General features: G+C 51.0%; 1 protein-coding gene across 10 annotated transcripts in view; it reads right to left on the reverse strand.

Annotated features, from left to right (window-relative positions):
- The window catches only part of VPS13D (vacuolar protein sorting 13 homolog D), a 231,178-nt gene that overhangs the window by 46,820 nt on the left and 165,282 nt on the right, over window positions 1-19,076 (reverse strand). For all 10 annotated transcript variants that reach the window (XM_053660580.1, XM_053660579.1, XM_053660578.1 and 7 more), the window contains one exon: window positions 1,580-1,712. In XM_053660580.1, coding sequence (XP_053516555.1) covers window positions 1,580-1,712 — 133 coding nt within the window. The remainder of the gene's footprint in view (window positions 1-1,579; window positions 1,713-19,076) is intronic.

Here is a 19,076-nt window from a genome sequence, read left to right on the forward strand (position 1 = left end):
CATCTGACGATTTCCGGCTGGAAGGGATTTTGCGACCTTGAAACAACTGCCTATTTTCTCAGTACACGGGTGTGTTTATCTAAAAAGTGAGGACAGTCACGCTTTCTCTCTGCATCCCATGGATGCTGGACAGAGCGAGGCAATTACATAGAGCAAAGCATTTTATATTCACTGAAAAATGGTCCTCTACTGGTCCAACGCATGACCATCACAGTTACGAGAAAGAATAATTAAATCTCTGACCCCAAATGATTGCCCAACAACCAACTTTGAAAGTACATAAACGGTTCACTTCAACCAAATTTTACTTCTAGCTCGAGGTCTCTGTGGGGACTGCTCTCTCGCCAGCTGGGCAGGCTCAGGGGATCCAAACTTCACCCTTAGGAAAGACGATAAACAAGAACTCTACCCTCGATGCAGAGATGTAAGGTTTTTTTACTCTCTGTAAAATAAACAAAAACTCTACCCTCGATGCAGAGATGTAAGGTTTTTTTACTCTCTGTATTTCTTCTTCTTCTTCTTCCAAATGCCGATAATTAGAACTTTCTCAGTCTTGACAAGACTTCTGACAGCTTCAGGCTATCCCTCAGAATCTGGTACGAGCAGGTCACTGGCTGTTACTAAGCACGAGCCACATGCCAGGTACCATGTAAGGCGCTGCGAGAATGAGGGTGAGTGTGCAGTGGTCTCCCTGCTCTCCCAGCCGTCACAGCCGGTCAGGAAACAAGATGCGCACAGCTGGCCTCACACGCCACCCGGACTGCCAGGGGTGCTCGGATCATCGTTAATACCGACCGGGGACAGCGGAGCTGGGCACGTGTCCTCTGAGTTGGGACTTGAGGGTTGGATAGGACTGTGACAGGCAGCGAAGGGAGGCAGAGGGAAGGGGGGCAGGAAGGTGAGGCACAGGACTTAGAGGCCCAGGAAGCAGTACAAGGCTCTGGGCGTGTACAGTATGGTGTGGCTGGGGGACCGTGGCTGGGAAGGTCGGCTGGGTTTACATCTCTGAGGGCCCTGAATAGTGCTGTGCTAACAAGGTGTTGAGAAAAACACAACAAAAGGCAAATGGGTCAGAATGAAAGCACGGAAAGTCAGAATTCAGGAAAATCCGGAGGCCTAACCCACCCATCCCACCACCACGTCCCTCGAGCACATGTGTAGACTCAGAGACATCGGGGCCACAGCCCCGGCAGCCAGCTTCACACCGCACTTTCTAAGGAAGGAATGCTCAGTAAGCAGAAGGCAGGTCTTGCCACAACAGATCCACATTCTAAAAAGGGGTCAGCTGATGACACCTTCTGACACCTCGGGAACAGAGGCCAGAGAGCAGGAAGGAATGACGGTGTGCGCAACAATCCGAAAACCAATGAGGAGTCCGTGCACACAGCCGGCCGCACTTCCACTGCCAGGGGGATGAGAGCGGAGACTTGGAGGCCCGCCAGGCACCGAGATGCCCACCCAGGACCCACCCTGTTGTCAGCTTTCTTTCTGCTACTTGCAGTCGGGTGGCCAAACAGGCACCTCTGAGGAACTGTGGCAGAAGAGCCCCTGTCCTACAGCCCGACAGCAGGGGACCTACCGTGAGCCAAGCCGTGGATGCCGGCCACAAGGTGCTCGCCACTGGTGGCCGCATGGTATCTGATGTACTCCCGCTCCGACTGATGCCGGTTGTCCATCGTCTTTCCTAAGCCATCGGATAAGGTCCCCGCGAACTACAATGAATGAGAAACAGAGCAGAGTTTTAAGACATTAGCAGTATTTTTATGACTTTAATCACTTTAAATAAACACCCCTCCTTGCTTCCAGCTGGCCTCCAGTGAGTACCAGGCGCGAGAGAGAGAGAGAGACTGACTGCCGAACGGCATTCACTGTGTGTCCCAGGACAGTGGTCCACGAGCGTGGGACACGTACACTGGTGGCCACAGCCCCTGCAAGACCACCACAGAAAATCCATGCCGACATTCCTTGATTCTACTGCAAATTTACCAAAAAAGGAAAGGTATCCATAGGCCTTGACTCTATCCTGGGGGGAGGAGAGGTGGGCTTGGGATTCCACAACGTTACGGACAGAGGCTCTCTGCGCCAATAATCAGTGGGATACAAGGGGGGAGGCACGGCAAGTTGTCGCTCTGGGATTTGGTATCAGTTTCTGGAGACGTCAACAGCCCCTAAGTAATGCTTTTCCTTCACTTGTTCAAACATTATTGAATGCCTAGGTGCCCGCCCCATTTGTCAGGAAAAAATGAAGCATGTGGGCAAGTTCGCAGGTTTAGGTCACCTTTTAAAACGAGTGGCAGACTTGAACTCATGGCTTCGAATGCAAGCTCCTCCCCCACCAATCAGAGAGAGAGTTTATTTATCCTGGCCTATTTTAACCAGAGAACCTGTCTCATTCATCAAAGCAGGATAAAAAGGGCATAAAACTCTGTTTTGTCACAAGACAATTTGAAAAGGTTTAAAGTGACAGTTAATAAACCACAGGGTACTTATCCTCATCATTCAGGCATAAAAAGGGAAGGATATCAAATATATAATTAACCTTCTCAGGAAGGATCTACCAAAACAAGTGGTTTAAGTGCCAGTGACCCAGGACTAACCTTTTAGAAAACTCACAGGAATGTTATTCAGATATAAAGCTCAGTGGAAAATGCGAGGCAAACCGCCCACCTTGGAGGGTTGGCGAGGGGGGTCACACGGATCTGCCCTGGAAGCCGCCAGTCCTCAGGCTTCCTGACGCTGGGGCCTGGAGAACATGAGCTCTGGGCGGGGCGGAGGGACCACAGGAAGGAGGCGACAGTCCCTGCAACAGGGTCCGGGAACACGCCTTTCTTCTGCCCGGTCCCAATGTTTTTACGATCTGGAGCAGTGGTTACTGACCTACTAGAAGTGCAGTCCCTATTGTTATGGGATTTTTGTCACCTTCCCTGTCATTCCCTAAATAGAAAACTTAAAGTGAATGAAAATTCACGTCGCAATTCCCAGTAGGAGGGAGACACCACGGGCACTTGAAAAACGAGCACTGTGGCTCATGGAGGGGGCTCAGCCAGGGGCGCCATCTGAGAGCCACGGGCCTGGGCATCCGACCAGGCCAGGTTCCAGGCCTCTCCCAACCATGCCAGTGGCTGCACAACCCCGAGCAGGGGGCCCCACCCAGGAGCCTCCGTGTGGCTGGACAGGTCGGCGACCACCGTGGCTCAGGGCACAGACTCTCTCGTCAGTGTTCTTGCTGTCCTCATGAGTCAGCTACCATTGCAAGCACAGACATCCCACGTCATCTAAAGAAAGTCTTTCAAAGATTTAGAATTATGGTCATTTGTGCTAGGATTTACCATTAAAAACAAAACAAAACAAACAACCCTTCCCAGAGTGAGTTTTTGGAATGGTACCATCTATAAAATTAGAGCGTTGGACTTGGCGGTTTCCAAAACCCCTTCCAGCTCTGACACAGTGTGATCCCTCGTCCAAGCTAGAATGTCTTTATTACGCCCTCACTCTGGGCCCAGCGCAGACTTAGGGACCGCTGAGGATACAGACAAAGGGCGGCCCGGGCCTCTTCTCAAGGATGACAGACTCGCCAGGAAGATAGCTGTCCCACATGGGAGACAGCCAGCAGCAGCCACGTGGGACAGGAGCTGTTCACACTCGGGGACCAAGGGAGGGAGCGGGAAACGCGATGCCCACCTCTAGAAGGGGCCCGGAGCGTCCCTGCCACAGCCCGGAACCGTGAAGGTGCCTGTGTTCCTCACTCAGGGTTTGGGCACCAACACCTCTCCCAAGGCCACGGCGGGGGTGGGGGTGGGGGGGCAGGGTCCAGGGAAAAGAGCTGCCGTCAGAACACACCGTGCAGGCTGCCGGGGTCAGGGTCTTGTTCAGGTTGTTCCCTTCTTTCTTAAACTCTTAATTTGCTTGAAAAGACATATTTCTTTGGAAGAGATATTAAGTTAAGGCCCTATCCACCTATTCAAGCAGTTGACTAGGAAGAAATTTGACCAAAATATTTTCCCCAAGAGAACACGGGAGAATGATCCGGGCAAACTGCCCTACCCCAGCCCCTTTCCAGCAACCCCACCAACAAGACAAGTTTACTGCCCAGGCTTTGGGGGAGAGCCTGAGCCAGCAGCCTCCGTGCCCGCTGAGGCCTCGTGCCCATAGCTCCTTCTGGCCCTGGGTGCTCTCCAAGAAACCCCTTACCGACCTCGGGCAGATGCCACGAGAGGACCTAAGAGAGCGCTCTTCCTCTAAATGCTGGACCCTCCCAGGGGCTTCTCCGGTGTCTCACCTTCACCACGGAGGAGTGTGTACCTCTATTCAACGCCCTCTAGGACTTCCGGCTGAACTCCCACTTCTCTGTCTACAAAAAGTATCACCTGTGCAAGCCAAATGAACTTGTCCTTTGTCACTTGTGAGCAAAAATAACGGATACAAAGGTATTAACTAGCAATGATTACAGAAACCTTTACCCCTAGAAATGCTGCTTTGAGAACTCAGAAAACTTAGGAAGAGGTTGAAGTCTGTGACCCGAATGAACCCAGACTGAGGAGAGGCTCGGCAGATTTTGCAGGGAGAGCCATTTCATAGGGACCGGGCTGAAGCCAGCCTAAGAAGGGTCCTGCGGTGGAGACCGGGCCTTGGGCCAGTCCCCTGGGCTTCTGGGTACAGCCTCCAGGGCAGGGCAGAGCCCGTGGCCTCCCCCTCGCTGTGGGAGCGCTTAGTCACCCTAATTCCATCTCTCATCCCCACCTCAGCGGGAAAGTAATCACACCCCATATCCTATTTCTCCCGCAAAGATAGGGCAGGAACACGGGCCGCAGAGGGAGCTGGTTCCAGGAAGCACTCTTTCTGGGTGCCCGCTGGCACTGTCTCCTTTGCGGCTGCGAAGTGCTATTTCACCCACGTCCTTGACTTTCAAGCTGATCATCAAAACAGAGCGGAGAGACTCATGGGAGCTACAGTCTCACGTGGGAGTGGCGGTGCAGGACATCCTTCGGATTTTCTTTGAAACTGTCAGAGCAGATGCTCATGGACCATCAACATGGGAAACAAAGGCTGGGGGCAGACATTCAGGTCATTCAGACAAAGGCAAAAGTCACCCCGCAGGCACTGGGGGAAAGGCCAAGAACCCTCAGGAGAGGAGCAGATGCAGTCCAGCTCTGTACCCGGCAACCCACCCACCAATGAGACATGAGAAGAGCCCTCTCTGTGCCAGGCAAGCAACCGAGGGCCCCCAGGGAGGAGTGGCTTCTGCCTCCCAGGACCTCAGCCAGGAGGCATGTATGTGGCATAACCAGACGACATTCATTCACCCCAGAGTTCAAATACTGACTGTGACATTTATTATCTGCAAGGTCATGGGCAAGGAAGCTTAAGCTCTGAGGGCCTTCATTTCCTCACCTTCCAAATGGGGATCAGTATATCCATTGTCAAGGCTGCCGTCAAACTGAGACAATACACGTAAAGCCCTCGATAGTGCATGGATAGTGCCAGCGTGGAGCCCGATACTTCAATTTCTTCACGTGCAAAACAGGAATCATCAGATTCCCCTGCAACTGTGGAAGCTAGTGTGGAGGGGGCACGGGAGCACCGGGATGGAGAGCATGTGCCAGCCTTGCACACTGGAAACAGACTAGCAATTGGAAGGTAATTTGCAGATAATTTGTAACTCTGCTGGATATAAACATTACCTCAACACCAGAAGGAGCATTTGCAGAGACTTAAGTCAATACAGCTCATTTTGTAGCAATTTCAAGTCCGCAAAAAAACTTAAGGCTGCAAGAGAACACTGTCCTAGCTAAAATGAAAGGTTCCGAGGAACAGAATGTCCCTCAGAAAACCTGCTATTACATTTGCAGACACAAGTTATCCCCCCGCCCCCTTTCGTTCACTGAAAGAAGCTTCAACACACACCACACTTGTGAGTTCTGGCCACAGCCTGGAGTCATTAATTTCTCTAAAGCCATATTTTCAGCCAGGGGGTAAAACCGTCGGAAGAACCTCAAGATGTCACTCCTCCTGTGTGGCTGACACTGAGTGCACGCCACCACCCCACCCTCCAAAACTAACCCCACTGTCTCCGGACACAGAGCCACTATGAGTTAGGCTTTGGGGCTGGGCTCAGCACAGACAATGCTATAAGGCTGACATTGAAGTAGACACTGGAATGGGGAAAGGGGGAGAATTTCGCACTGTGTCCCTCCATTCCATCCTATCAGCTTTCCTGACCCCTTCGCGATTTTCGGCGAGCGCAGGTGCCAGAGGCATTTGGCCGACATGACAGAAGCCTGGGCTTGGATTTCTCCCCTTCTCTGGGGTTCTTCTTTCACAGTTATTAACCTAATGGAAATTTCCTCTTTATTATCCTTGTGCCACTGAGGAGTTGCTGGTGACAGTACCCTTCTTGTCACCAGGGCAGATGGTGAGCACGCATAACAGGAAAAGGCTGAGAAGTGACAGGACTCTGCCATGTAGGAGGGACTTGTATTCTCCAAGTGTGAGGCTGTCCAGTCGCAAGTCTCGGCCACCAGCACAGCCCCAGTGCGGCTCCACACTGGCCACGAGAGGCTGTGTGCGCACAGAGTCGGAAACCCAGCTCTGTGCTGCGTCTGTAAGTGAGGAGGGCGTGAACGTCGTGGGGGCTGCCCCTGTGCCGTCAGACAGATGGGGGCAGAGGAGTCGAATTCTTATCCGATTGCTTACCGAGCAGGCATCCCCGTGAGGGCTGCTCATCCTGCCTGAGCCTCAGTTTCCCCATCTGCAAAACCAACGAACAAGCCAGCAAACAAACACACGAACATTCTCTGCTCTAAAGGACAGTGAAACAATGGGAAACACCCGGCACCGCGTCTGACGGGCAACAGCCACCCGTGTTGCAGGTTCCTCAGAAGCAGCGTGGAGGCTTCGAGTCCAGCCGTTGGCACCTCCGCTGGCACAGTCGTAAGCAAACTCCCTTCAAGTTCCGGAGGACCCACGTCGCCCCAGAACTGAGGCGTTCACCTCTTTGTTCGCCTCTTTGCTCTGTTCCATAGCGTGCACACGTCCACCATTAAAAAGGACTCTCAGGGTGCCAGTGCTGCCTTGACATTGAAAAGTCCTTTTATACTACCTGTGAACTGGGAAGGGTTAAAGGAAGATGTGACCCCACAAGCAGCGGGTGCCTGTCACCCACACAAGGCAAACCAAACAGCTAGTCTGCACTCCGCCAGACAGTGAAGGGGGTGGGGGGTGGGGTTAGGGAGAGGCATTTAAAAAAAAAAAAGGCATGGAACAAGTTGAGGTTTGGCAAGAAAAGGGGCATTTTTGGACCCCAGATCTCTATGCACTAAAATAGAGCAGGTCTGTCTGTTTCCAGTTCTACTTGGTTGTGATTGTGTGTAGCCCCCTTAAGGCAAAGAGAGGAGGGGACAGGATCCAGAAAAGAGACCCTAAGTGAGAACAATAAAGACATTTTAAAGCTAGGACATTCTGCTCTAGTAACATGCCTAAGCCAATGACCTTGCTTTTTTTTTGTCTCTGGAGATCTAAAAGCGCTCCTACCCTAAGACGTACACCATGTTGCTGTTTCACGGATAAACACTTACCAGGCAACAGACACTCCTTTTCAGTTAAGAAACAAAGTTACCCAAAGCCACCCAGAATTATCTCCAAGCACAAGGTCTACACATAAGCAACAAAGTCAGACCTCGGGATTGTCCTGCTCCTAAACTAGCCCAAGACACACGCCTGCCGAATTGGCAATGCACACTGTTCTGCAACTCTGACCCAGCTGTGAACTCAGATGTGTTTCAGATTAATCCAGAGGCTTAGCGTGGTTTGAAGCACTCTCAGGATCGGGGTTTGCTTTTTCTTTAATAAGGAACAGTAGAGTTTGCTATCAGGCTAGAAGCACAGAAATAAGCAGAACACCGCAGGAAGACTGATTTTCAACAACAGACAAGTTGCCGTGGCTTAGTCATGTCTCCTCCGTGCTGATTATAAAGAACTGTGTGCAGGAGGAGTCCTCAGACCCAGCTGCAGGTGGGGTGGTGTCCCCCCACCTCCCAGCTCTCCGTCGGCCGGGCCTTGTGGCGCACTTTCCGCAGAAGGGGCAGGGGTCGTGTTGAGGTGCAGGCCTCCCTGGCCTACTGCTGAGAAGTCCTGGAAGCAGACAGAAGTCACAGGGGTTTCTGCACAGTCAGGGCCACACAAAGGAGGCCTCCAGCTTTGCCATCCAACAAGGCTTCTTGCTATGCGAAAGGGGCCCAGGCCTCAGCACTGCACCAGGAGACAGATCCTGATGTGGGTGGAGGGTGGGGGGAACGGAAGGTCCCTCTGGGGCGGTCACAACGCCTGACTTGGCAGGTAAGTTGCTGCAACACTAGGAAAGCACGCAGGCTGTGAAAGAAGGGCACGGAGCCTGGTCCCAGCTGTGTCGCCAGCACCAGCAGGGTGAGCTCACGTGAGCACAACACACACTCCCTGGAGGACTAGTGTCTTCACCCACACAACGGGGGAACACTACCCACGGAGCTGCTACCTTCACGCAAACAGACCTTGTTATTTTTGAAACATCTTACTTATTTATTTTTAGAGAGGGGAAGGGAGGGAGGAAGAGAGGGAGAGAAACATCAGTGTGTGGTTGCCTCTCACATACTTCCTACTGGAGACCTTACTCACAACCCAGGCATGCGCACTGACTGGGAATCGAACCAGCAACAGGTCAATCGCACTGTTCGCAGGCTGGTGCTCAATTCACTGAGCTACACCAGCCAGGGCGAGACCCTGGTTTGAAAAGTACATGGGGAAAAAACACAAAGCCGTGTGTAAACGCCAAGGGTTGTTACTGCAAATCCTGTTCTTTCTTCTGAGCATCCCCTCCCCTCCCTCCCCAACTGAATCTCGTGCGTCTCATCTGGTGACGGAGGAACCCATCACCTCGCACCCATTCTGGAGCAAAGGAAAGCTTAAAGAAGCCAATGTAAGTAGACTAAAATCTCAAAATACAGAAACTGAGAAATGAAACAGAACATTTCACAGCAGAAAAGTGGCTCCAGCATCTCACCCCAGTCCTGAGGACTGCGTTCCTGTAAAGTGCGCTGCATTTCGAGTGGACGGATATTTGCTCTCTGATGCCAAAGGCGGCGGAAGCAAGAAGACAGGAGGCGTCACCGAGACCCTTCTTGGGTGTCAGCACCAGGGGAGGCTGAACGCCTTACTGAAGAAGTCGGAGACATTTCAAGAGTCTGAAATACCTTGCTCAGGTTTTTAGAAAGCCATCTACTCCTGACTGGATCTTCAAATAAAGAAGTTTAAATGAGCATACAGCAGAACTGGTGAAGGAAAGCTTCCAACTATGAAGACCGTAGCATAACTTCTGGAACTGTAAACAGAGGTCAGCAATGTTTACTACATCAGGCACTTTTCTAAGGGCTTGGCAGTTATGAAATAATCGAATCAGTTTAATCCTCACAACAAACCCAGGAGGCAGGCTCTGTTATAATCGCTGTTGAATGGATGAATCTCGAAAGACCACGATTCCCTCTAACGAAGGTCTGCTAGGTAGCCAGCCACCCCCCTTTGACCCTGAGCAATACATGACGAGAACCCACCCCTGACATGTCTCTGTCTCCACGGAAACTCCCTCCTGAACGTCAGGAAAAGTCCCACAGAGACACCGGGTAGGACACTTCTCTTCCCCAAGCAGCGCCACCGACAGAGGGAGGCAGCTGAGGCGGCACCTAAATGATGCAGTTTCTGAAAAACCTGCACGCGCTCCTTGGACGAGAAAGAGAGTCGGGCTCCAGTCCCCTGCAAGAGCAATACCCCAACTCAACACCTACCCCTCTCCATCACCCTGACCTTGCCCCAGGCGTGCAGCCAAGGCCCCACCTTCTCCCTTCCCCCAAAGCTATCTCTGTCACGACCAGAAAAGGCCGCAGAAAAAGAGATGGTTCTGTAAAAGTCCACTGTGGGATCACACTGCAAGGTGGTCAGATCCCAAAACTAGTGAGTGCCGACCAGGCCCGGAGGAAAGGTGGACACCAGCGTGGGTGGGGAGCAGGACCGGGGGCTTCCAGAGCTCCTGCCCATGGGGAAGAGGTCTGCTCTTCCACCCCACTGCTGACGGAAGGACTGGCTGAAGGGGAAAAAGCACCAAAGATACAAGATTTAATCCATCGGAGCTGGTCTGGTCAAGCAGGCCTAACTCCGGAAACCATGGGGAGCAAACGAGCAAAACCTGCCACACTCCCAGGGAAAGAAATGCACTTGGAAGCTCACCCAACTCAGCCTTCCTTCCTCTCCTCATTCTCCCCGCCACTCCTCTGCTCTCCGGGCACCACCCAGCCATCTGGAGCAATGCCGCATTCCCAGGGAAGAGACTCCAGTACGGTTGCTTACAACTTGCTCTTCACGGGGTGGGACAGAGCATGCATTTTGGGAAGGCTAGAGACACAAAGGCCAACGCTTCGCTCTCAGTGACGTTTAGGGAAGTTATTCCTCGGTGAGGGAGTGAACGCCAGCTAGACAAGACCACAGGCTGGGAACAGGTCTCTAGCATCTGAGAGAAGAGCAGAGGCTAAGCGTCACTTTCTGCGGGCAGCACAGGAATGGGGGGCAGATCGGATCCAAGGAACGTAAGTCCTGTCTCATTACTCTTGAGCTTGGCTTGATCCCAGGCTCAAATGAAAGGCCAAAAGAGGATTCTGTTAAAAATGGACTTGAATGTTTCCACACCTCTCACAACTGTAGCCCGTTGCAGATGGCAGGTAGTCTCACCCCTGCCGTCTTACAACCCCAAAAAGAGTGACCTGGGAGAGGGCACTCAGAATTCACTGCCACCTACGACCAGCAGACCTGGTGTCTTTGAAGCAGAACTGGACATTCATTGCTGAATTAGCCATTCCTGGGTTAACCAATTTCAGGCCTAAAAACAAGTCCTGGAATGAGGAAGAAAACACACTCCATTTAGCTCAACAGCTACCCTTCCTAAAGGCGACCTGAGAGGCCTGTTCTGATGTTTTGGGTTGCTTTTAAGAGGAAACCTTCAATTACTAGGAATAATGGAAAAATAGGGGCTCTGGTTCACTATACTTTCTACCTTGAAGGGAGCTAGTTAACCCTTGTTCCTTAAAAAGATGCACCCCTTTTCTGGTCTAAGCAGTACCGGTTCTTTGAGACCGAGCGTCCTTGCTGGCCTGTGTTGGGGTTTCGGAGTCAAGGCTGATGCTCTGCCTCCCACACCCCCCTCCCCCGCCATCGCCCATCCCCAGAAAAAACACTCCTCCCTCGGGATTCTGCGCTTTAAACACCAGGCTTTGATCCTTCACTGCAACACGAGTCCCGCTGGGAAATTCTCGCTGCTGCACACCCTTCACTGTGAAGGAAAGGCTCAGAAAACAAGTCCTGCAGGGAAGCCACACACGGGAGGAAGGCGGAGCGCTGGCCACCGGAAACTGGAAGGAAAGAAGAACTACAAATCCTCTCTGGAGAAAAGGAACGTAGGCCAGAGCCTCTCCAATTTTTCCTACACAATGTCCAGCATTCGATAAAAATTACCAGATAAGTAAGTCAACGGAATGACTAAAAACTAAGGAAAAAAACAGGAGGTCACTCGCCAGTTATCCAGACATCAGTGCTACTAGATACAGAGTTTAAAATAATATATAATGGTCTTTCAAAAATTATTAAAAAATGGAGAATTTTACCAGAAAACCGCAGTTAAGACTTGAATAGATGCCTGACAGGGCCGAGCGGACACAGCAGCAAAGAGGACCGACTGGGGACCGGGAAAAACGTCAGCAGAACACACCCGGATCAAGGCATTAAAAAAAAAAACACTCGAGGAAGTGACAATGCAGAAGAGAGTCTAAAAGACATGCAGACATGGTATTAAAAAAAAAGTCTAACTTCCATGTAGTTAGAGTCACAGAAGAGAGAATTTTCCAAAATTGCCAAAAGACATGAAGCTACAAATTCAAGATGTTTTACAAATCCCAACTAGGAGACCCGTACCAAGGCACAGTACTATTAAAAACTAAAGACGAAGAATAAGTCTTAAAGCAGGCAAAGGAAAAAAGGTGTATCCCCTCCACGGACGCCACGGAAAGGACAGAACAACAGCAGAATGGTGTCGCCGACGGACTGGAAGAAGCTTGCCAGTCCAGAATTCTCAGTAATAATATCTTTAAAAGCATGGGTGAAATAAAGGTATTTTCAGGGGGGAGCAACCTGAGAAAACCCATTGCCAGAAGACCCACCAAAGGAAGGAAGTTCGCTGCTGGATGGGAAGCAACCCCATATGGATTTGCAAAGAAAAGAATGCAGGCTCACAGGACAAATATTGTGTGTAAGTCTAAATAAATACTGACCACTTAACACAAAAGAAACACGCGACTAACATACTCAGTGACCTGGTAGCCCCGCCCCTAAACATACCAGGGACATTGGTACACGTGCCCCGGGACACGTGAACCAGCCTGCCCGCAGCCACAGCCCTCACCCGGCAAAGTGCTGGGGGACCGCCCAAGTGTCCAACAGTGGAAGACAGAACCGGTGGCACGTCCCCACGACAGAGTGCTGGACAGCAGTGGAAAGGACAGGGCTGCAGACAAACACACCACCGCAATGGGTCTCAGAGACACAGTGTTGAGGAAATACGACAAAGTCACACGGGGAGACACCCGGTGTGATTCTGTATGTAAGTTCAAAACCGGAGGAATCACAGAGTGTAGTGACACATAGGAACACGGTAAAACCGTACACAGGAAAGAAAGACATGACGAACATGAAATGCAGGATAGAGATTGTGACCAGGAGGCTTCGAAAGCACTAAAATATTCTAGTGTATTCTATTATATCAGTAAATATTCTATTATAAACTGTTAGTATAGTCTATCACTTAAGCTGAGTATCAGGTGCTGGTACTCATCTGATTGTTCTCTTAAGAGTACATATACTACATAATACTCCACTAATCAATTCTTCCACATTTAAAAATGTTTGGGAAAGTTCTTATAAATACGCCACAAAAGGAGGAATTCACTTTTTTAAAATAAACTTCATAAACATTATGCTTATTTTTGAAATATCACCACATCCATAAACACCACAAACAGAACGGTGTAGGCTTTGCTGATGGGCAGGCAAAGGGAAAAGGGAAAAGGGAGGGAGACAACCAGGGGAGAGAGAAGAGGACCCGGGCGGCCGTCAGGCCCCCCCCCCCCGGGCCACTGCTTGCTGCCACGACGGAGACGGAAGCGGGCTGTGCAAAGGTCTCCCCGACTAACACCCTCCTTTCTCCATTAGAAGCACGGGAATCACCCAACAAGAGGACGAGAAGCTGACCGCAAAGCAGTGCAGAGACACGACAGCCCGAATGTTCGAAAGTCCCACTAAGCACAGGCAGCTGAAGCCCTTCCCCTCAACCTCGCTGCACGAGTCGGTAACACCTGACTTCGGGTTCATCTCTCGGTGGGGAGCTGAGCTGTCCATGAGGTCGCAGGATGCTACTGAGCACTTACAGTGTGATCGGCACAAAGATACGCTGTAAGTATAAGTGTAACACACATTCTAAAGTCACAGACTTAAGATCAAAAAGAGAATGCAAAACTTCTCAATTATTTTTACACACTGATGACACATTCAAAATATTTTGGATATAACAGTTTAAATAAAATTATTAAAATTATTTCACCTGTTTCTTTTTACTTTTCAATGCAGGTACTAGAAAACTGTAAATTACATACGTGCCCACATTGTATTTCTATTGGGTGGTGATGGAGAGGTCCGCCTCTAAAAAGTGTGGCACAGCTGATTAAATTAAAATTAAACTCAGAAGGTACCAAAGTCTTGAATTTCAATTAATTCCTTCCACTTAGACCTTCTCTCTAGGTAAATCTTATCTTGCAAATGACTGCTGTGCCCATGAGCAGGACACAGCAGACGAATGGCCCTGGTTTAGGAAGGAAGGCCTCTGTTACTCGAGTTGGGAATATCTAGTAGGAAGGTGGCTAGAAAGTTAATCACGGGGACGCAGCCACGTCAGCTACCACTGTTCTTGTCTTCTCCCTCAGCAGGGGCCCTCGGGGACACGTGAGGAGCTCTGTGTGGCCTGGGCACCCACCGCCGTGCGAGCACACTGGTGCCTGTGTTCCTTGCCAGGCCACACGGGTGGCGCATACGAGAGCTGGTCACCGGGGCAGCCCTGCCCCCAGGACAGTGCCTGCAACACCGTCAGAGCAAAGTGCAGCTAACTCCACGCCCACTTCGCAGAAATGATAGATTCTACCTCAGTGGAAAAGTAAAAATTTTTCCTCCCCTCCACCTTAAACTGAATAAATGGACAGACTATTCTTAAATCTAGATGCTTCTTCTGTGCTCTTTTAAGACCCTGTCCTGGACATGGCCCAGTCAATCCTGCGTCCGATCTTCCATCTTTCTGGCCCCTCCCTCTCAGACTGACAGACAGAATTGAACCTGCCCAAATTTTAACTGCCCCTCCCATTCATGCTCCTGCTCGTCCATTTTCTTCTCTGCGGCCTCGTCTTTAAACGGGTGCACTTACTGCCACCCCTGCCCATTTCCTGTTCACTGAAGGTTCTGAAGGCAGGTGCCTGTAGTGAGCACGGCAAGGAGTGGATCAGAGCGTCTCGTGGGATCCTGCAAGACCCATGCATTTGCACAGAACGGGAAACACGGTCACGGGTTTACGGGCAGCTGCCGATTTCTTAGCCCCTCTCAGGCCGCCCTCGTCCCGGGTGGCTGGCCCAGAGCTTACGCACGTGTCCGGGACGCAGCACCTAGCAAAGAAAACAACCTTCCAGGGACCAAGACGAAAAGCAGGAGCCCAGACAGGAAGAATTCCCCGAGGTGGACTGAACAGCTATCTTTTCTTTTCCCAGGGTGTCTGTGGGTTGGCAGAAGGGCAGGAAGGGAGTCTCTCGGGTCTCGAACCTTGCCGACTTAGGTTGGAGGAACAGGGGAACGGGTTCACTGCCCTGGATGCTTCTTCATCTTCAGATGACAGCCACCGCCTCCTTAGCAAAGGAAGGGTGCCCAACGGACTCGGGATGAAGCTCAGAACCTCAGAGAACAAGGTGAGAGGGTAAAGTTGGGAGATCTAAAGGAAACTCCAACGAGTTACGCTCTGACAGCTTGGCTCCAGCTGCTGCCGCGAGACCTGCAGTGAGAGGGAGGGAGGGCCAGGGTGCGGGCAGAGGGCGGCTCTGACACAGCGGGCCGGGGAGGTCCCTGGGTGGCGGGGGGGCGGGGGCGGGAGGCAGGTGTTTGCACCCCGGTATGGCTAGCAGGGTTTGTGGATGCGTGCTAGACACGAAGGAGTCAAGGGTAACTCCGAGGTACTCGAGCAACTGGAAGGAAGGAGCATGGAGAGCAGCTAGAATGGAATGAAGCGCCTGGCGCTGTACCTGGCACACGGGAATGACCAAATACTGGTTCTGCCTCACGTGTCAGGTTTCTAGTGCTGATTCAGAGCACAGGCATCCAGAGCCGGGTTAGTGAGGCCTCGCTAAAGCTGGGAAATCTTCGCAGGGAGGAAAGTCACATGAGGATGTGCCCCGCAGGTGGCTCGACTGCGCGAACATCCCAACACCGGTCAGCCTCCATGGGAAGATGGAGCACCTGTCATCCCACAATTATCCCCCGTCAGCGATGGGGGCAGATGCAGCCTGCACGTGGTCGGTGAGTGCCGCATGCGGAACCACGCCCTCCCACCCGGCAGATAGAGGTTCCCGGGAAAGAGCAATACACTGTGTGGCGAGACTGCAAGCAGAACTTAAACAATGGCATTCTGTGCTGTGTGCAAATCTGTCCAACTCCTGTAAGTGCGACTCGGCCCACCAAGTGCAGGACATGAGTGGTGATCCACAAACGCTCGAGTTCCACGTGGCCAAGGTGGCAAAACCACCACAAAACCCACACCCCGGACAGCAGGGCAGGGGCCCGTTCCTGACAGACGCCTCACCAGGTGTGACTCAGAAAGCTTCCCCCTGTCACATTTGCTAGGCCACCCAACTCGTCTCCCACCCTGCACTGGGACTCTGCGTGTGGGGACAAGGTTAAGGCTCAAAGTTCCAAGGAGCCAACAGGAAACCTACGCAGCCTTAGTTGAACACTGGTGGACAAACAGTGGCCATTGCTATCTCACGATACACATTCCCTTTCAATTCACACACGTGAAACTAAAATTCCACTGTTACCCACCTGGAGCAGAAACAAAACAAGAGGGATTTCCAGAGAAAAACCTCCCAACTGGAGTGGATGGAGCAGGGCGGGGGGGGGGGGGCAGAGGCAGAAAAACCACGACACACATTCCTATATAATGTGCTCTTCCCTCTCAAATGAGGCTGCATCGAGCGAGGTTAGCTTTGCCCGAGGACTGCAGAGAAACAGTTGACGGACTGATCCAATGGGGTCAGACAAGCTGAACATTCAGTCAGATCAGTGCAAACAGATCAGTGCAAACATCCCATCTGCTGTGCTCCAAATTTTGCAAAGATGTAGTTGAAGAAGGAGCCCGCCACTCCCTGCCCCCTGCCTTGCTCACCCACTGGTTTAAAGAGACGTCTAAGCGCCTTCTATTCCTTTAATGAGAAGCCCGAGTTGGTGCTCCGGGCTCCGGGGAGGGCAGTTTTCTGCCATGTCTAGGTGGACACACTGTTGGGTTGTTTGGCGATGCGGAGGCAGTCATGGCTTAGTGTGAGATGGAGTCACTCTGCCAGAAAGAGCAGTTTGGCTGGATTTGCAGTCTACCTGCTGTGAACAGGTCATGCTTTGGTTTTAGTTCTAATTATATGAAAAGCAAGTTAGGTTTGTTTTTTCCCCAAGGGAATGGGAGGACTATTGGTTTTGTTCTGGCCCCTTCTATGAAAAGTGTAAGTATTCTACCCACACATAAAAATACTTACAAAAAAATTAACAGTTAACATTTAATATATTTTGATATGGTCATATCATGACAACAATACTAGCCTTAAAAAGGAAAAGCTTCGTTAGGTCTCTTTCATCCCCTTCAAATCCACTTTTACTTGGTCGGGGGAGAAGGGGACAGCCAGGATGCACCATGGCCCGCCAGCCTCCCCCCAGCAGGCCAGCTGATCCAGAGGCGCAGCGCTTGTTCTCCAGCCCGGCCCGCCGCGCCACACCCAAGCCCCTCCACCGGGGCTGCCCCTGTGCGCCCTCCCGTCCCCACCACTTCCTGTCCATGTTCTCTTTGGACTTCAAGATCCAGCCCAGGAGACCCTTCCTCCGTGCAGATGCTCCCTGCCCTGGGTGCAGAGGCCACCCCGGCGACCCCGCACGGGCGTCTGTTCTCGCACCTGGGACGCCTTCTTGCAGGTGTGTGCTTGCAGGGCCTTCTCCAGTGCTGGACTGGGAGCTTGGGGGGAAGGCCTTGGTGTTTTCAAGTTTGCCTCCCCTGCAGCCAGCACACAGCCTGCCATCTGTAACTGTCCCCATAATGCCATGACCTTGTTGTGTGCACACAATAAACAGTAAATGAGTGTGAGGTTATGCTTTCTGCACACTTCTGCACACAAGTCTAGATTTAGGCAGATCTCATGTGGCTTTTGTGTGGAACCAGGTTAAATCACCACTAAGTGTATCAGAAGGGCTAGAGCATTTCCTGGGTCTCAGTCTCATTCTTTGGCTTGAATGTAGAACATCTACAAAAGAGCTATGGCAGAACTTACCGCAGGAAAGGACTAAATGTGACTCAGGTTCTCCGCATCCTCCTGAAAATGCAGCCTTACATGATCAATTCCTGCAAGCGTGACCGGCAGGTGGGTCCCGGGGTGCAAACAGGCTCTGCCTCGAGGAACCTCGGCTCCCAGCCCCGCTCCCTTTGTTGCCTTGGGCAAGCTACTTGACTTTTCTGAGCCTTGGTATCCTCACGTATAAAGTGGGACTAGCACTTCACAGGGTCACTGTGGGGATTCAGCAGGTCAATCCGTGCAAGACTCAGAGTTCTGAGTACCTGGCACATGGGGCGGCAGCAGCACACATCAGCTGGCAGCGTTCTTAAAGACGCCCATTTGGCTCCCAAAATGGAGCTCACACTCTCATGCCCTGCAGCGTGAAGTCAGTGGGTGTCCACCCCACGCTTCTGTGCAGCGAGGCCGAGGAACGCGGATGAAGGTGATTTAACAAGAACACACTAACATGTTCCACCAAATTGCTCCACTGTAGCCATTTCACAAACTGCCGTGAACAAGCCTCCCAGTCAGTTCTGACAACTGATTCCTGAGACAAAAGGCAAGGAAATACAAAATTAACAATGTGGTTACTCCTTATCAGAACACAAAGCCAGATATGCCAACAGTCCCGAATGAAGGAAACAGATTGTTGGCTTCTGATTGGAATTTCCTAAGATTGTTACCATGTAGTAAAAGATTAATCCAAATGTTTTTTTGTGCACAGTTAAGTTTTCGTGAAATGTATCAGAAAGGATATAGGAAGGGCTTTGAGTTTGTGTGAGAACAAAACCGCTTTTAAGAAATGTATCATTACCAGGCTGATTAAGAAAACACCACAGATTTAAAGTACCCTAGGTCTATAAATCCACTCAGCACCTGAGGGACTGGGGGTGAGAAGTCTTCAGGCTAAACAAAGAAGCAGGTAAACCAAATATAAGCAACTTATTTTTCTGAAGTGGGGGTGACCATCAGATGAATGACCGTATTTCTGGGACCATAAGACACACCTAGGCTTTAGAGGAGGAAAATTGGAAAAAAATTTTTGAAGCAAAAGATGTGGTAAAATATTTAATAACATAAATAACAATGTTTCACCAAAGTAAGTGTAAACAGAACTCAACAGCAGCATTAACAACCATTATTCCTCCCAAATTTGGGGGTGGAAAAAGAGCATCTTATAGTCTGAAAAATATGGTATATGCCAATATCATACAAGTTTCTCTTTTTCTTGTTTTTTTTTTTTTAATTTTTAAAAAGGTTTTACTTATTTTTAGAGAGAGAGAGAGAGAGGGAGAGAAACATCAATGTGTGGTTGTCTCTCATGCGCCCCCAACAGGGACCTGGCCGCAACCCAGGCATGTGCCCTGAGTGGGAATCAAATCAGTGACCCTT

The sequence above is a fragment of the Artibeus jamaicensis genome, unplaced genomic scaffold (assembly GCF_021234435.1).
Source record: "Artibeus jamaicensis isolate MK-2021 breed Jamaican fruit bat unplaced genomic scaffold, CSHL_Jam_final scaffold_847, whole genome shotgun sequence".
Lineage (NCBI taxonomy): Eukaryota > Metazoa > Chordata > Mammalia > Chiroptera > Phyllostomidae > Artibeus > Artibeus jamaicensis.